The sequence below is a fragment of the Centruroides vittatus genome, unplaced genomic scaffold (assembly GCF_030686945.1).
Source record: "Centruroides vittatus isolate TY-2023 unplaced genomic scaffold, ASM3068694v2 scaffold_1431, whole genome shotgun sequence".
Classification (NCBI taxonomy): Eukaryota; Metazoa; Arthropoda; class Arachnida; order Scorpiones; family Buthidae; genus Centruroides; species Centruroides vittatus.
This window is the reverse complement of record NW_027122678.1, coordinates 1150561-1167579: the sequence shown is the minus strand read 5'-3', so window position 1 is coordinate 1167579 and position 17019 is coordinate 1150561. Positions and strand designations below refer to the sequence as shown.

Genomic DNA, 17019 nt, shown 5'->3' with positions numbered 1-17019 from the left:
CATTAAAAATGTAATAAAATGTTATCTCTGGATCAAATTAATGCTTGCTAATGATCAAGGTTCCGTTTTTTATGATTACAGAAGCAATAAAAGTCGCCTCACATCAATTAATTGAATGTATTATTTATCCAATTAGAATGGTAAATAATTTTAATTAAAATTATATAATTTAATAAAGTTCACAATTAAAGATTTGCATTATAAAAAATTGAGAACTGTTTTAATTTGTTATAATAAAATGAAATAGCACAGTAACTGTATAACCCGCGGGTTATCTTTGTTGTTTTTGTTTATTTGGTCGACAACGTGACACGTGGGCGATCTATTGAGGGAGGATGCCTCCTGGGACGACTGTTTAGGTGTTAAAACGCGAAGAAAACTCGGAAAACTCCACGTGCCAGCTCGTTGACGATGCTGGAACCCACGACCAGTGTTTAGTGTTTTTATCCATCGGTCACTGGTGGCCAGTTATTGTTTTAATTTGAATTTAAATTAATGTCAATTTGAAAGGAGATGCAGGCTGTATTCTAGCAATTTTTGCGGGTTATACGCAAGAAATTACGGTAAGTTATTGATTTTTTAAAAATGTTTATTTATATGAGGAATTATAATTACACTTCACAAGTATTTTGAGAATTTCATAAAATTCTTTTATGAAATTCTAATGTACCAGCCCCATTTTCCCTTCCTACCGACTTTCATTGTGAGCCTGGACAAACCCATAATGGGCATCGAATAGAGAGACTCTTAGGGCCCACTATTATTTATTTCATCGCATTTTAAGAAGGGAAACCTTTTATATAATATATTTTCACTTTTTGGCAAATTTTATTATTTAATCATTTTAATACTTTTTAGCAATTTTCATCTTACGAGCTTTAAAAGGGCCTTTTTTCCATGTTTACTGTACGCTCGTCTAAGTTTACAGTAGGATCTTCCAGTTGATGAGTGACAGAATCCGATATGTCCAGGCTAATCCTCATGAAAAAGTCTTGCTTCTTGCAAAACACGAGCATCTACACGTTTTGCAAGAATAACATAATCAGAGCTGTGCTTCATCTATTATTCATTGAACCTGAGAAGAGTATAGAGTTATTCACAATTGTCAGGCTTCATCTCTGAATGCCATAAAAAGTATTTCAATAAAATCAATAAAACAGTGTTTAATTTATATATCACATTTATATTTTACTTTTCCACCTGTTATAAGTTATAACGTAACACTGGAAAGTATTGTAATCGTTCCAAATTGGACTTTCTGCGTTTTGCACCCTTTGAATCCAAAAATATGAAAAAAGGGGGAATTGTTTGTGCGGTATGGTATGTTGTATGCGTGTTTGTGTTGGCATTCATTTCATTTAATATCTCAGGATGATATAAAGAAATTTAGCACAGTAACTTGTATATAAGTGGCATCCATGCTATTAAATTTTGGAGTACGTAACTCAAAGGGGTCATGTATCGTATCTCTAGTGGGGTTGGACTAGGAGGCCGGATGGCCGAGCGGTCAAGGTGGCAGCCTACCGCTCTGGGGGACCCGGGTTCGAATCCCGACGGGTCGAAAAATCCCCAGGAATTTTTCGGGGGGGGTGGTCCGTCCAGATACTTCGGACCCCGTCCCTCACCACCTGGTCGCCCCATTGTGGGCCTGGCCGAACCCATAATGGCTTGCAAAAAGAGGCCCTCTTAGTGCCCACAGGGCGGAAAGAGTTTTTTTTTTTTTTAAAGTGGGGTTGGACTTAATGGAAATTTTACACATTATTGGCATTTACGATATTTTTAAAAATCTCATTTAAACTCCTCAAAGTTGAGCCTTTTTGCTTTTTACAATAATTAATAATATAAAAGTTATTTATTCAATAACATCTAATGGTCCCCTTAATCTCCTGTTCGAGTGCCAGAAAAGTCCAGCAAGAGCCCTTGCCAGCTTTATTTATTGACAAGACTATGGTCTTGTTTATAAAATCGTACTGCCGGTTAATGTTACCAGCTTAGAGGTATGAAGGAGTACATGTCGAGAGTTGATATTTGGCACAGAGTATTAGTTGCCCAAATCATTTACGCATAAAAAATCCAGACTTGTAGGTAGTCAGAGGGTAGAGAACAGTTAAAATAAAATACAAAATGGCGACCCTCTTCTACAAACTGGCAAAACAGGCACCTCACCCCACCGAAGTCAGGTGGGGAGAGTACCACCCACAGTCATTCTAAGAAGTGAACTCTGACCTTTTTTTTTTTTTTTTTTTTTAACTCTTTCCGCCCTGTCGGCACTAAGAGGGCCTCTTTTAGTAGGCCCATTATGGGTTCGGCCAGGCCCACAATGGGGCGACCGGGTGGTGAGGGACGGGGCCCGACATATCCGAACGGACCACCCCCGAAAAATTCCTGGGGATTTATTCGATCCCGGGTCCCCAGAGCGGTAGGCTGCCACCTTTACCGCTCGGCCATCCGGCCGTCCCTGAACTCTGACCTTAGGACTGGACACGTAGTATCTTCTATGTTCAATAAAATTTATAATCTAATTTTGTAAATTTGGGAGTGCTTCAAATATGACATTAAAATAGGGTTATATGTCGTTACAAGTGGGTATTTTTAACATTATCTAGTATAGTAAAATCGTGGGACCGATTAAAACTTGACGTGTCAGAGGGCGCCACCGCGTGACCTTCGCCCTTTGACCTCACTTGTCTCCTCGTTAGAGTTTAGGAGCAATCTTTTTATTTCGTTTAGTTAACCTGTTGATTTGACAGTCGTGCCGATCTTGGATTTATATTATATCTCGACACTGTTGTAAATATCGCGAAGCCGATACAAATTAAGTAAATTATCAGTTTCTCAGTTAATTTTTACCGGCAGAACAAAAGACGCTCAAGTGATCGAGGTCAACAGACAAAGTAGGACGCAACCCAGTATTGTTTGTGCAAAATAAAAAAAATTAAATTTGGACGATACAATAACCACGATTATTTTTTTTCAAAAACGGGAAATTTTCGTTACGCATCGACAAAAATTCAACTCTGGCCGTCATTCAACGAAATGAAATTTCGACATTGGATAGGTTAATTTCACGGAAAATGCATCGTGAACGACCATCGCGCTCAAAACCAGCGATATCAAAGAAGATTGGAGAATGAGAACGAGATCCGCCTTGAGCGTCAAAGTGATCCCGCTTAATAGTGAGTCTCCGAGACAGTGTTGTCTCAAGTAAAACGGCAAAGCCGTATTTGTTTTACATAAAATACTAGAATTTAGGGACTTCCTCTATTCAAATGGCCCCATTGTACAAACAACCTTCTAATATACGTAACGTTACTCTTATACATTAACGAGAAAACAAGCGAGAGTTACTGTTTTCATTCTTGTTACTTCAGTGGCAGATTACGCAGTAGGCCCACGAGGGCCTCGTCGTCTCAGGAGCCTCAAAAATTAAACAACGAAAAGATAATTTGCCTCTAAAATTCAGTAAACGTTTAAAAAGTTGTGTATTGAAAAGAAAATAGTTGTTATTTAAAGGCCCTTTATAGAAACACCATAGTCTTGTGATAAATTGCGCCTGGGGCCTTAAAGGAACACAAAATGAAACTGCGTAAGCTCCCATGCATTCTGCAAGAAAAACGATAGCGTAAAGATAAACAAAGACAGTCACGAATCCACGGAAACGTTATTCAGAATAATACTGAAAAAGAAAAGGAAAACGAACACCCACAGGGATAACAACTCTCGATTAAGGGCGTGTCCTTTATATTTTTTCCTTGACATACAAACCTTTGCATAATATATGTACTACGTGACGTTAATAATTCCGTTGCAGGGAAGGAGATAAAAACAACCTAAATTAATCGGAAATTTTCATTGGAGCGTTACCCTACGTTCAAATAGGACAATTACCTTGGGTCCCCACCAATAGGAGGCCCCAAACCATTATTTTATTTATTTATCGTATGGCTTATACATGACACAAACAAAGCGTAACAAAATGGAGTAACACAAAACGAGTAATGAAATAGGAAAGTAAGAATTAGTAAAACTATATAAAATTAAACAATTATAAACCTACAATTATGAGACTGCACATATATAAAGAGGTCAGAGCTGTAGATCTAATTCGATTATCCACTTTACAACTTTTGCGGTGGACATTAGAATGTCATTCCAGTCACCAGGATAAGCCCGCAGTCTACACTTACGTGCAATGTGCTCAACAGTCTGACGAGGCGCAACACAATCACACTCAGGGCTTGGAACTTTCTTCCATTTGAACAGAGTCTCTACACCTGCCACGACCCGTCCTGACACGGTTTAATGCGGTCCATGTTTTGCGAGGTAAGTCAAACCCCTGGACTTTTTCTCCGCGACAGAACGAAGTGCAAGTGGGGCCCCGTTCCTGTTTCCCAACGGTTTTTCCATAATGTCATGTAGTCACCGTCAGTTGTAGCCATGTTCACCTGAGCTGCGCGAAGGGTTGGATTCCGAGATTTCAAACGGTCAATACTCAAAGATGAAATGTCTTGATGAACTTGGAGTTGAGGATTTTTGTTTATTTTCAGGGACTCGCGAAGAAAGGCCTTAGATCGTCGCAGGTCAGGTAGCATGATTCCTGCGAGTAATGACAGCCAATGTGCTGGTGTGGATCGTATGGTACCAGAAACAGGCGTATCGTAACATTAAGCTGTTAAAGTTCCCTACATAGACGGAAGGATGGTCAGTGATGGGTAGAACTGTTTCTGGCCAAGCAATACCAGGCGGCTTGTAGACATTTATGATTGTCACATTGTTCACTTTCGTTACGAGCGCGTGGATGTTTTCTTGCACACTCTGTGACAGTAAGTTGACATTTTGGATGGTATTGCGGACATATGTTCCGACACCATAAGAACTGTCATATGTTATGCCACATCCCAGGATTCACTGCAATAGGCATCGCTTCCGGAACTGATCTTCATCTGGGACATGAGTCTCTAGGACAGCAACCACATCAACATCATTGTCCAACAGCAATTTTGACAGATATTCACACTTGGATTTGTTTATACCCTCTATGTTAAGCTGGCATATCCACATGGTGGTTTCAAACACTCGGGAATGTGGTCCTGAGCTCCTGAAAGAGCTCTCAGAAGAACTGTCTCGAAGAGTCTGTGGTGTCATGAATAATTAGCCAGGAGATCTTTTCAGATAGACTGGCTGCCAGAAGACTGCTGCTCGCTTAGCACCACCCAGGGGTCACGTGTAGGCAGGGGCGTAGCAATCGAAAATCGGGCCTAGGACACGATCAAAGTTGCGCCCCTTCGTAAATTATCTTAATATAAAAACAGATACACTAAATAAAACAGTTCATTTGGCCAACTTAGTGGCATAGCGTAGTAGGGGCGGCACTTTTAGGAGGCGGAAAAATTTCACAATAAATAATAGAGTAGCGCATCGATTATCCGACTTAATTGGGGACTCGGGTTGGTCGGATAACAAGAAAAAAAAAACGGATAACCGAAAAGCATGAAAAAATACATTAGTATAGTATATATATATATATTTTAACTTTTTCCTCCCTGTGGGCACTAAGAGAGCCTTTTTTTAGAAGGCCCATTATGGGTTCGGCCAGGCCCACAATGGGGCGATCGGGTGGTGAGGGACGGGACCCGACATATCCGAACGGACCACCCCCGAAAAATTCCTGGGGATTATTCGACCCGATCGGATTCGATCCCGGGTTCCCCAGAGCAGTAGGCTGCCACCTTGACCGCTCGGCCATCCGGCCGTAAGTATAGTATATTAGTATATCCTATGTAACGGCCGGATGGCCGAGCGGTCAAGGTGGCAGCCTACCGCTCTGGGGGACCCGGGTTCGAATTCGAACGGGTCGAGAGATCTCAAGGAATTTTTCGGGGGTGGTCCGTTCGGATATGTCGGGCCCCGTCCCTCACCACCCGGTCGCCCCATTGTGGGCCTGGCCGAACCCATAATGGGCCTACTAAAAGAGGCCCTCTTAGTGCCCACAGGGCGGAAAGAGTTTAAAAAAAAGTATATCCTATGTAATTTGTATATTAGTATATCGCTATTAAACTACTTCGCGTTGAATTTTCATCGATGTTAAGCCTAACAAATTTTTTAAAAAAAATAATAATCGTCGCTATTGTACCGTTAAAAATTATTTCTTTATTTTCCACAAAATAAAGACAAAATAAGAAAAATTAAGCATGGTTTAAATACTGGCCTCCCTATTCATGGTCGAGCCAGTGTTACCAGCTAAAACACGCAAAAATTTAACAAAAATAATATTAAAGTAGCCAAGACATAGCCAAATATTGTAGCGCCACATCACTAGTGGATATTTAAATTTGCAGACTAGAACGCGGTCGGTTAACCGATGTGACGGTTAATTGGGGTCGGATAATCGATGCTCTACTGTAATATCTTGTAAAAATACCTAAATAAAGGGGCGGCGAAATTTTCCTCCGCCCCGGGCGGCTGACACCCACGCTACGCCACTGGGCCAACTCCCCTTTTCCCCGCCAAAAATTCTAACCTTTTATCAGTGCCGTAACTAGGGCGGTGCCAGCGGTGCCCAGGCACAGGGCGCAGACCCCCGAGAGGGCGCAGAAATGACCTGGACCAAGTTTCGGGTCATAGTTTTGGGGATAGTTACAGAAGCTCGCACCGGGCGCATAAAAGGCTAGTTACCGCGCTTCCTTTTATACAGATTGAAGTTAAGTTTGATTAATCAATAAGCGCTACCTAGTTCTGTCGTAGGTCCGGCTATGATCCGATGATCCGTGGCCAATCAGCGATCGTAAATTCAAAACTACTGGTCGTTTTCCAACCGACTTCTGCAGCGTGGACTAATTTGAAATAAAATAAAAAGAAACAAGAAAGGGCGGGAATCGTACTTCCAGACGATTCTATCCCGACACTGACAATTAGATAACAAATCAAGTAGCTTCAATAACGCTCGCTCGCTCGAGAGTATTTAAATCAGAATCACAAATCACACGTAAACAAAATAAACAACTGCGCGAGAAGTGTCGAATTTGAACGAGCAAGTGCACCGCCTGCGCGCACCACTCATTCCCTCTCGCTCATTCGCGAAGCGCGTGAGTCGCGGACGAGATTGTTTGATATGAATTGATTTATTTTGATTTTTAAATTTAATAATTGGCGATTTTGCGCGCCTCCCTTTGAAAGGCGTCCGGGGCACTTGCCCTAATTGCCCCACCCTAGCTACGCCACTGCGTGTGGGATACTTTATGGTTAAACCTACGGACGTGAGCAACACCGACCCCGTCCCAAACCAATCTTTTATAAACTCATTACTGTAGTAAGAATATCGAAATTTAAAATTTGGGGCCCTCCAAAGATCGAGTTAAACGAACGGGATTTTCTCAAAAATTCCCGTCTGAAGTTAAGTACAGTACGTAGGGCCCTTAATTCAAATATTTTCTGGTCCCAAGAAGCTATAACGTGCCACAGAAAATTGTTGGAATTTTAATTTGAATTTAGTAAATAATTAAGTTAATATTTTAAGGAAATCATTCAAAATTAACGAGTTAAAATATGAAATTTTATCGATAATTTTAACCATAATTAATTAATGTTCAGTAAAACCTGTGTGAACCGGAATCGCACGTTAATTTTTGTATTTTTTCCCGTTTGAATGGTTTCCGTTTAAAACAGGGTTTTTCTTTAACAAAAATTTGCTCTGTTTCGAAGAATTTTTTCCGTTTTAGGCAGGTTTTACTGTACTGTACAGGTACAGTACATGATGTAATGTTAAATATAATTATTGTAATGATAGGTTTTATATATTTTTTAATGAATTATTTATTTTTTCAACTAAAAAAGCAGATTTATGAGTTTCATCTGGCTTAATTATATTAAAAATGTATGTAGGTCACAAATTTTTTTTGTATAATTTCACTCTCCAGACCTTGACATTGACCCAAGTTTAATGCCAGTAACTTAATATATTAAACTAGAATATAATTTATATGCAATTTAAAATCAATTTAAAAATATTTTATTCATTATTTATTATTTTGATAAGGAAAAGTTTGCCAATTTGCCAGATTATTTTAATACAGTAAAACCTGTGTAAACCGGAGTCGAACCGAATATTTTTTCCAGTTTGTCAGGTTCCGTTTCGGACAAGTTTTACTCTATGCACTTAATACATTTATATATATTATGATAAAAACTCCTTCTAAACTGTCTAAACAGTATAAAATTATTGTTTGTTTTAAATATACTTATGCTTTAAAAGTTCAAAAATTGATAAATAATATTTAAAAGTAGTTTTAATTTTGGAAATAACATTGAAAAATAAGTCATTTGAAACGATTTTATCACACTTAGTAGAAATAAATCTTGAAATTACATAAGCCAAAGTTATTTTTGTTTTCTTTAAAGTCACAACACTTCTAAATTCAGCTTTAATTCTATAGAAAGATGCATTGTCCAGCATAAAAATGCAATTAAAAATGGCTCATTATTTAAATTAAACTAAACAGAATCTTTAATAAATTATGAATTAATGTGATTTATGGAAATATATTTGCATAAAAAATCATTAATACATAATTATGTGAATAAATAGTGCAGTTTCTTAGACACATACATCATTTCTCATTGTAATATTTGACAATTAAATTACTTTTAATTGACCTTTTGACTATTTCAAAATACATAAATTATATAACTGTTAGCTTGCCAAAACTGTCACCTTTAATGTATTATTATAATGAAATGTATAAATAGATATTATATAATGATATGGGGGTGTTTTTAAGTATTACATAAACAAAAATATGTCCTTGTTTGATCACCCTGCATAAAGTACTTTAGTGTGTAAACATAAGTAGTCTATATACTCAAAATTCTTTTGACTCCTATTATCTGAATGACTCATGAACCTATCCCCGTGAAAATGCTATTACTTGTAAACACTTCAAACCCTACTGAGAAAGGTTTGAAGTGTTTACATGTATTGAGTATTCTGTTGTAGCAAACAGATTGGGGTTACATCTGAAGTATTTTGAGGCATTTAGCCTCAAAATCTGAAGTATTTTCAGTGTAAGCCCCTCCATCGAATAAATCAATTTATAAAGAATTTATCTTCGCAAACGTTCTCTTTGATGGAAAATATTATAAGTTAGGAAGAACGCCTCACAATGCCTACTAACACCTTTTTCAGAACTGCCCTGTTCGTGATTTCCGGTTTAGATCGTAATTCCTATACAGTTAATCGGGGTTTCAGTCCTTAACTTTCCATATCTCGTCTCAATTTTCATCTATTTAACACCATTCTCGAGATTATGGAAGGACAGACAGACAGCAATGGGAATCTGTAGTTGTGCAATTTCAAAACTGCAACCCAACAATACAAGTAAAAGGACAAGAGAACAGAAGAGATCTGATCTCAATGAGGAAGAACGGAAATAATTAATAAATAAAATGATCAATAAGTGGGCTACAATTTGAAAATTGCATGACATTAAAGAAATTTGCAACTCTTTCTTGATAAAAACAATGAACACTGCTAGTTAATTGGTTGCGGGTTCTAACCTGCTGGCCACGTGAAGTTTTTAGGGTTTACTTCACGTGTTTATAACTTAAATAAGGACCAGTTTCCCCATAGAAAGTTCTCTGGGGAGAAACTTAACTGAACAGTTCACCATGTGTTGCCTTGTCTTTTCTATCAATTAAGGAATTAAGTAATATTAAACACACACGTTACACCATTTTACATTATAATTTTGCAATAAAAATAATTTTTACGTTAGAAATCATGTTAATATCGGGATTCGTATCATCGAGGATACTTTAATTGGGCATCTCGCAAATTTTCTACTTGCTGAAATGATTTTGATACATTTAAGCCGTTTGTTAACGGAATATCTTTTTGATGTAAAAGCATCAAACGAAGAGCAATTTTTGTAATAAAATTTCTCACCACATTCCTCTATTTGTCGAATGCATTTAAAATCAGTTATTTTCGGATAAACACGGATAAAATTTTCAATTATACAAGACACTGAGCGTCAGCACGTATGCTCGAAAATCATTACACAGAATGAAGCGTGATTGATTGATTTGTCAACATAAAGCACCAACATCTTGCTGGTAATGCAAGAATACTCCATTAAGGGCTGATTCGCAATGGGGTTGGCTAGCGTCTATGTGGAATGATGGATTCATACTACCAAATAATGGGCATTAAATTTGATCCTACTTCTGGATGTGAGTATCATGCATTTTAGGAATAATCATCAGTCGGATTCAGCGTTTACGTGAAGTTTTCCGGGTTTTCTTCACGTTATTAACACCTAAATAGCGGCCAATTACCCATAAAAGATACCCCAGGAAGTATCCCTCTCAGAAAAGTGCTCATGCGTTGCCGTAATTCAAATAAACGAAACCCTTCACCAGCGGCGTAGCCTGGGTGTCAGCCGCCCGGGGCGGAGGAAAATTTCGCCGCCCCCTTATTTAGGTATTTTTACAAGATATTATTATTTATTGTGAAATTTTGCCGCCCCCTATAAGCGCTCCCGGGGCGGGCCGCCCCTGCCGCCCCCACTACGCTACGCCACTGCCCTTCACTCATATTCTTAGGCCGGACTACCACTCAAAAAGAATTCAACTTGGAAAAACTGAACTTAACTTCCATTTGAATTCTAATAATTTGCCATCGTTAGTTTAACACAAGGAATCTCCTTTATCCTTCATCCTTGTTGATCGATCCCATGGCAAGTTTGGCCTATCCGAAATGGATAGAAATTGCAGTAATGTGCTGAATGCAGCGCAACGACAGCAGTGTTATCACAGTTGTGGATCACTCCTTTAGTTCTTTTAATTTTCGAATTAACGGTATAATGGCCGAGCAGTTAAGGTAGCAGCTTACCGCCTGGGGACAGGAATTGAATTAACATGAGTCGAAACCCAGAATTTTTCATAGATAATCCGTCGGGATATGTCGGACTCATTATCATCACCCGATCGCCACATTGTGCACCCGACCGAATCCATAATGGGCTTAAAAAAACACCCTCAGTTCCCAGAGGGGGAAAAGAATTAAAAAGAAAAGTAGGATCTGCTAATTGTAATCACAGATATTGATTGGATCACTATTGATTATCGTTATTAATCCGCTATTTCAATGTTAATTATTTGCTTGCAGTTGAGTAATTTAAATTGTTAACATTTCTTACTTCAATTATACGCTGGCGCTATAAAAATAATAGGCTAACAACAATGGATGGATTATTTAAAATTAATAATAATAACTAAATAGCTATAATTAATAAATACTTAAATTATACGTTTTTTAATACGGCATTTAGAGGCACAGAGCCAATACACAGCAAAATCGTAATTGATAATACAACTTTAGAGCAAGTTAATAATTTCCACTATCTAGGATGCAATATTTCTTATGAAAGTGAGAATGACATAAATAATAAGCTCATAAAATTTCTACAAATATTAGGAATAATAAATAATACTCTAAAACCACACCTTGTACAAAATCACTCCAGACTGAAATTATATAAAATTCTGGCTGTTCCGACTCACCTGTACGGTAGTGAAATCTGGGTTCTAAAGAAGAAAGATATCAAAAGATTACGGGCAGCTGAAATGAGGTTTATGCGCCGAACTGCTGGATATACGGTCCTGAATCATCGTCGAAATGAGGATATTTTGGAGGAACTTCACACGAGACCATTAATTGAAAAACTCTCTACATATAGAGAAAAATGGCTTCAACATGTATTCCGAATGTCGCCGGGTATGATACCTCATGCAGTTTTACAGTATCAACCACGAGGACGACGACGACCTGGACGTCCACAAAAACGACTCCTAGATCCTGTCTAGCTGAGACCGAAACAGGGTCAACGTGGACTAAATTCGTGAATGGTGAATGATGATGATGACGTTTTTTAATTGTGCCATAGTGAATAAACCCGAATACAAATAAGTATCGTTTTATTTATTTACTCCGTTTTGGTTAGCCTCAATGTTATAAATCGATTAATGTTATCAGTATCAAAGTGATTACAATAAGCGGATTTTACTGAACTTATTGTGTTTACATGATAAGTATCATCATAACTTAACCAGCTATTGTCTATTGGGTTCATAATATGCGAGATATCTACCAAACACTGAATCTGCAATTAAAGTGATCACCATTTTGATCCGCAATTTCTATTCAACATTTAACTTTTTATTTTTGGTTCTTTTTGTTCTGTGGGCACAAAGAGAGCCTTTTGTCCTCTAGTCATCCGAACTCAGCCAAGCTTCAATGGAGAAGCCAAATGATAAGGGACGGGGCCCTATAAATCTGGCCCACAAAATGTTCCTCGGAAATTGCTCGTCCATATTTGATCTCGGTCTTCCAAAGCGATAGACTAACACTGTAACCGCAGCGGATATTTGGCTTGTTCTAAAGTTAAATCCATTTCTTGCAATCATCAGTCATTTTGCATACTCAACAAGCGTGTTGGTATCTAACCGATTCATTTATTGCTTCATGAAATATGCTGTGTATATGTTTGATTTTGTAATTATAAGGGTCACAATGTATGTCAGTTCAAAACGCATCTAATTAAAAATTACTTCTTTATGGACTCAAATATTTAGAAACCTTTAAAATCCATAAAGGAAGAATAATTTTCAATTAGCGGGTTTATTATTTTAGCAAAGACGAGGCTTTACGCACTTTATAGATAAATGAAGATGCGAAACAGTTAGCAGAAACTGGATTGACAGACCGGTAACAGAATGTCAAACAATTTAAGGAATAGATAAAATACGCTATTGACGATTTCCTGCAGAATAATAGAAGGGATAGACATGGTTATTTTCGGTAATTTTTCAATGTGATGCTGGTAATTTTCCTCGCTCGTATTTTCAACGTTGCTAATAATCTAATAAACCTTTAGGGCAGTGGTTTTCACTTCAGGAGTACCGCGAAATAGAGCTGAGCACTATTTCGCGGTACTCCTGAAGTGTCCTTACACATGAGAAGTGACACCCATAACACTTCTTACGTGTGTTACTATAAGTACGAAAAGAACAATAACAACATTCATAAAGTAAGGGTTGCAGAAGCTGATAGTGTTTTTCCCCAACGTGTTCCTTTCGCATTGTTCTACCGAGTTTGTTTATTTTTCTTGATAAACATATTTAACACAGCATTCTAAACACGAATAATCTTGGTATAAGTGCTCTGGTTTTTCTAGTTTTAATTCATTCGCCCCATCGGCACTAAGAGAACCTTCTTAAACATACCTATCGTGGGTTCGGTTAGATCAAAAATGGGAACCGCCGGATGGTAAGGGACAGGACCCGCTATATCAGTACAGGATCGCCTATGAAAACTTACTTATGGGATTCTTCCCACGAATTTGGTTCCAGTTTTCCCAGAGCGCGCTATGGGAAAACTGATTCGTATTAAGAATATGATTGGTGAAAAGATTAAAACTTTTGTTCATTAAAGCAGCCTAAATAATGCCTTAATATACTGTATTATGTATTTATGAGTAACAAATATTAAAACATAGTTAACAGGATCCGCACAGGACTAAGCAAATGTCTCTTATTTAGCACGGCAATCTTTACATCCGCCGGTATTATCTTCTGATTTTTTCCGTGTGTACACGTAATTGTGACCAGTCAAATAAATGTATTGGTAAATAAAACCACATTCATGTATCCTTAGTTTTAATGCATTTTAAAATTTTTACATAATGTTATTCTCTGTTTTGATCTAAGGCCATATTTTGTCAATTTTTATGTTATTTATTAAAGTTTTAGGCCTGCGAATGGCAAAAGTCGTTTAAGCCTGTTGCGAAACAACATTCAACATTTAACTTAATCATTTGAGCGTATAAATATACTTGTATTATGAACATTTTGAACCAACTTTTTAAAAAATTAATTATTTATTGGTGGAGAACGAAATTTTAAGATGAGAGCTATTTGAACCGAACGACTGAACGTTCAAGAAGATTGGCCCATGTGTGAATATGTAATGTCTAAATGTGGTCTGGAAGATACTGATGGACATATTCGTGAACAAGGGTAAAAAAGAGTGATAAATTTTGTAAAAAGCTAAAAGAACAGTGGACTAACTGTCATTCCATTTTGAAACAATTCTTGAATAAAAATAGTAAACGGTTAAACGTTAAAATTTCGGTTTTTCTTTTTTGTGTGTAGACGGTGCTCAAAAAAAGAAAAACTATTGCCCGACCCTAAAAGTCATTCAATGAGCGGAGCGATAGATCTTGTAAATGGAAAGTGAAATCTTTGCTCTCATTGGTGTTGATGAAATTATTCTTGTAGGTGAAATGAGCTTGCGATCGATAGGTAGACGTGATGCAGCAGAAATAGTGAAGTAAGTAGCTAGTTCTTCTCCAAGAACAGCTACGAAATTTAAAAAAAAAAAATAAAAAATAGATAAAAAACGTACCAGTTTTCAAGTAACAAAGTGCCCATAAAATGACATGTGATGAAGCTTTAGATTTTTTGGATAAAAGTTACAAAAGACCAGTATATCTCTGAGTCAGATAAACAAGTCTCACAATGCTGATATTTTCCCAAATTATCACATGCGTTTTTGTAAGTTAAAAAAGTACAACTAAGTGGATTGATGAAGTATATGCGTTACGTAACGTTGGAGGGGTTATATGAGACGGTGTTGCGGAGCGTTACAAGGGATTTGTTTTTTTAAAAATTTTTTCTGCCCTGTGGACACTAAGAAGGTCTCATTTAGCAAGTCCATTACGGATTCGGCCAGGCCCACAATGAGGCGGCCGGGTGGTGAAGGACGTGACCCGACATATCCGGACAGACCACCCCCAAAAATTCCTGGTGTTTATTGTCCCGTTCAGATTTGAACCCGGGTCCCCCAGAGCGGTTGACCACTCGGCCATCCGGCCGTCGCGTTACAGGGGTTGAGATGGTAGTCGAAAGATATAAAATAGCGTTACCGGTATTAGTCAGATTAAAAATAATATTTTAAAACGCGTTATTTGATAATTTTATTAAATACAATCGATTTTATCAAGTATTTCACCAAAAGTAGCCATTACGCAATATTATCGACCATCACAGCACTCTACATTTGAATTTATAATAAACATACAATATCGCTTCGAACAAATATTAATACGTATTATTTAAAACTTAAACGCATAATTTGTAATAATAACAATAATAATAAATTTTTACAACAGAAACGAAGGAAAATCAACAAGTCGCCTACAGCGCCACCTAATGACAGTATTTCCGTGACGTCATCATAGAAGAACCCGGATAGACGTCACAAGTAGAAATCAACTTGGTGTTTGGAAGAGAAAGAATTCTCTCGAGAAGAACATCTTATGCTAAGAAAGGGAATTAGTTGATCCTGTTTTCTTTGTGATCCTTTAAAAAGAACTTTGCATTGATATGTCCACACCAGCTAGAAGGAGATTAATGAGAGATTTTAAAAGGTAAAGACGAAACAAAGGAATTGCGATCGTTTCTAAGCCTAAAATTAGTCCTAATGAGACGATGGTAAATACACTAGAATCTGCAACAACAAACAACTTTTGTAAACAAATAAACACGTAATCGGCCTGTCGAATCGTTGATAATTTTTTAAAATTATTTCACATCGCATAGAACTTTAGTTGTTACTGTTAAGTTACGTACGAATATAAGTAAGTGCGTCACAATTATTTTTAGATTTTTAAGTGTAAGAACGAATTAATAGGCAAAATAATATTTGAACACAAACTCGATAATTGTATATAGTTAATGCAGTGTTTTATACACTCATTTTTGCCAATGCTTTGATGGTTAATAATCGTATTTCGCTTGTGTTAAAATACCAAACAACAATGATTAAAGATCCTTTGATAATGTCAAATTGTACTTGACCTATAAATTTTGACATTTTAAAATATAGGTGCTGGGTATATTTTTAAGTTAATGTTCCCATTCTCGAGTGGTAATTATTCTAATTAATAATTTTACACACATACAATATGTTAAAGTTGCTGTTTCGGTTGTGATTACAATACTTTTGAATTTATGTATACAAAAAATACTTCTTGGGTTTAGTGTACGAAAGGATTCGATCAGTAGATCTTTAAATACTCGCTTATGTACGCCACGTTGATTTTTGTATGAAATAATCGTGATTAGGCCCTTACTGTTGAATTTTTGCCATTGATTTGAGTTTATGTATGTAGTATTTGGTTTAATGTATGCATTTTCCTATAATGAAAAAATTGAAGTTTATTTTCTGATTAAAAAAAATTCTATGGTGGCTTAGATTTTCACTCGAGGAAAGTCGATTAACCGTAATTGGTGAGAGGTCTTCCGGTTTGTAATTATTTCGGTTTCTTAATCTCTAATAACTTAGCTTCGATGCCTTTGTTCGTTTTTAGGTCGGCCTTCGTACAGCTGTTTTTGACAAATCAAATTGATGTCAAAACAACTATTTAAATAGCCGATATATATAATAATTTTTTTCTAAAGTAAATAACATATATTTTTTTAAACTATTTTATTTTAAATGGTTATAGACTATAAAGAATTTATATAAGAAACCAATTATTAACAAATTAATTGCAATAAGTTTTTTATATTTATTAAATTTAAAAAATTATGAAAGAAAAAAATTGTGTGAACTGTAATAGGTGTCTGTATATATATTTTTTACACACATATTATATATATATACACACACACACACACACACACGTACATATAAAAATATAATAATTATAATATTAAGTGAATAATATATATATATACTTGTACTTTATAAATAAAATAAAAACAAAATGCAAGTGAAATCTTATAAATTTTTATTACTTTTAACTTAATATTAGCAATTATTTATTTTTATTGATTTTTTAAAAAAACACACTGATATTAATTAAAAATTTATGTATCTTTAGTATAATAAGCAATATATATACTGTATTTGTGATATATTTGTTTGATTTGTTATATAAGAAATGAAGAATGTGCATT

At 36.5% G+C, this 17019-nt stretch overlaps 1 protein-coding gene across 1 annotated transcript in view; it reads left to right on the top strand.

Moving 5' to 3' along the window:
- The first annotated feature begins 15269 nt into the window (after nucleotides 1–15269).
- The window catches only part of LOC136986999 (ubiquitin-conjugating enzyme E2 A), a 49420-nt gene continuing 47670 nt past the window's right edge, over nucleotides 15270–17019 (top strand). The window contains exon 1 of the mRNA XM_067284634.1: nucleotides 15270–15485. Within this exon, the coding sequence (XP_067140735.1) occupies nucleotides 15442–15485 (44 nt within the window). The 5' untranslated portion in view covers nucleotides 15270–15441. The remainder of the gene's footprint in view (nucleotides 15486–17019) is intronic.